Source organism: Austrofundulus limnaeus, unplaced genomic scaffold (genome assembly GCF_001266775.1).
Source record: "Austrofundulus limnaeus strain Quisiro unplaced genomic scaffold, Austrofundulus_limnaeus-1.0 Scaffold122, whole genome shotgun sequence".
Lineage (NCBI taxonomy): Eukaryota > Metazoa > Chordata > Actinopteri > Cyprinodontiformes > Rivulidae > Austrofundulus > Austrofundulus limnaeus.
Genome location: NW_013952524.1, coordinates 529,539 through 532,039, shown reverse-complemented (window position 1 = coordinate 532,039; position 2,501 = coordinate 529,539). Strand labels below are relative to the sequence as shown.

The 2,501-nt window shown below is 43.5% G+C and overlaps 1 protein-coding gene across 2 annotated transcripts in view; it reads left to right on the top strand.

The window, feature by feature from the left end:
• Positions 1-256: 256 nt before the first annotated feature.
• vaspb (vasodilator stimulated phosphoprotein b) overlaps positions 257-2,501 on the top strand; it is a 49,021-nt gene continuing 46,776 nt past the window's right edge. Inside the window, exon 1 of one of the 2 annotated variants that reach the window (XM_014015049.1) lies at positions 257-758. In XM_014015049.1, the coding sequence (XP_013870503.1) occupies positions 754-758 (5 nt within the window). In that variant the 5' untranslated portion in view covers positions 257-753. The remainder of the gene's footprint in view (positions 759-2,501) is intronic. The other variant, XM_014015047.1, reaches the window with a different exon arrangement.

Genomic DNA, 2,501 nt, shown 5'->3' with positions numbered 1-2,501 from the left:
TATATATATATATATATATATATATCACTTCATATCTTCCCGTCATCTTTCTGTAAAGTGAAAAACTGAAATACATAATATTGTATAATAAATAATTTTACAAGGAAAAGTATTTTGGTACTTTTTGTGAGCATATTAGGCTGTGGAATGGCTTCCAAAGAGAAATTACACAACAAACACGAGCGGAAGCCGCGACTAACATTCCCGATTTAGAATTTTACGAGGCCTCCTTGAACGCATCTCGGGATTACTTTGAAGCTGGCGGGTTGGGCCAGACTCCAGTGAATTATCACGGTCCTGCCGAGTGCTGCTGAACCGCAGGCGGAAGGAGAAAGACCCCAGCGGAGGCAGATGAGCTGAATTTTACCGAGCAGCGGTAACACAGTTAAAAGTGTGAGGAGAGGAGTGAGGTTTTTTTTTTTAAATGTAGCCGCGCTTCTTCGTGGCTCTACTTGTTCCCTGTGGGATAGTTATTGGAGTTGACAAGCCCGCTTCACTACTGTATTACTCCCTCCTCCTCTTCCTCCTCCTCCTCCTCCTCCTCTCCCGCTCCACACAACCAGGAAATCGTCGAGGTGTGCTTCTTTATCCCGTTGGTGGTTGCCCCGTTTGCGGGTGTAGATGAGCTTCTTTTTTCTCCGGTTTCGCACTTTTTAATTTTTTTTTATTTTATTTTCACCGGCGTTTTTCTCAACGCCGAGCTTTCCCCACTGAAGTTGCCTTCGAGGAGAGGATCTCCACTCTGGCCGAACAATGAGGTGCGTAAAGCGGCTCAAATCTCCTTCATGTTCATTGTGTGTTTCCAGGCTACATTTCGTGTTTCGGCAAAACAAGTTTCTGAAAGGCGGCTGTGTGGATTCGGACCCTTGAACGCCTCACGGCTTCCGCCTGGTTTCTAACACGTCTCATTCACAAATAACTCTAGCTTTTATTTATTTTTTKATGTTGTTTTGACTCTACTGAAACTTGTGCTGCAAGTTTTTGTGACCTTCTCCAATGCTGTTTTAAAAACAGCTAAAAGGCTTGTTTTACCTGCTCGAGTCTTCACAAGGTGGGGTAGTGGAGCAGGTCAGATAACAACATACTTTTGTGAGCAATTAACTCAACTATTTCAGCTAAAATCATGAGGGAAATGATAGTGCAAACAACTCATAGCTAAAAAAAAAACACTGATTCATTACTTGAGGTCAGTTTAATTCAGTGTGTTGCTCAAAAGCACTCGTGGCTATAAAAGGGAACTCTTAGCTGCACAAATGATCTGTTTATATCATCATCATGCACTCCACAGACTTGTATTAATACCCCCGCCCGCCCTGCTGTTGCCCTCCTCTTTTTTGAGTGCAGGGTTTTGCACCAACAACAAAACTGCCATCAACCAGAGTCATGTTCACAAATTCCACATCCTGTTGCAGCCTGTGCAGCTGGCAATTACAGACTGCTTGGAAGTCTTGGCCCCTCTGGTCTCAGGTTTAAACCCYACCATGTCAGGATTCAGCAACTCAGACTCATTTTGCACCTACTGCAGAATATGGTGGTGCAAGTCAGTGTTGATAACCTGAGTAACTAGTTTGCCTTTTTTCTTCTCTCTCTCTCTTTATTTCATACCTATCACAGTGACCTTTCTTGTAACAATGTATCCAGCTCAGGCACATTAAGGGCTGGTCCAGAGYTTCTGTTTGTTTTGTGCATATTTTTTCCTGGTAGCTTTGATTCCAACAGGAACACTTGAGCGCAGCTGAACTCTTGTCCCAGTATGGCATTAGACACATTTAACAGCTACTGACTAAAGTAATCCACCAACCAGGGAAGATAACGGTAAGGTTTGTGCTTGTGTCCGTATATGTTCTGAGCAAAATAGTTCACGGGCCGTTGGGCGAACCGATTAACTTTCAGCCCAATTCAAGGTGGCTGCAACCACAGCTAGTCAACATTACCCAACACRTAAATGGCTGCGACTGGTAATTTGGCAGAATTTGAGCTTAAATTTGCTTTAGTAGTAGCTGAGAGTYRTTCAAAACACATATTGAGTGTGACATCTTGCAGTTTTGCACAATATTGCAGTTAACCAGAATAGCTACAACGTGGGCATCTCTCAACAAAACATGTCAGTCTAAAACTCTGGCCTGAAAGGTGGTGTGTGATGTTCATTCTTTCAACAAATGCTAGGTCTTTAAAGGGGCTATATCATGTAAAATCAACTTTTTTGAGTTTTATATCGTGTTATAATGTTATACTCATAAAAAAACATGCTCAAAGCCTTGCTCTGACTCATTCATGCATGTTTGAGAAATCCTGCAGCGTTTTTAGGAAGCCATGCTGAGGAGCAAAACGACAGGTGGGGACCACAAACAGCATTTTGTACCAGAAATGCCTCTGGGACGTGTCTTTAAGCCGAACTTCCTCATGGCAGAGCACCCCCCCCTACCCCGCACACCCTGCCCATGACTCCTGCAGGCTCTCGGGTGAAAGTGAAAGTGAAACCTAACTGTCTGCTGAGCTCT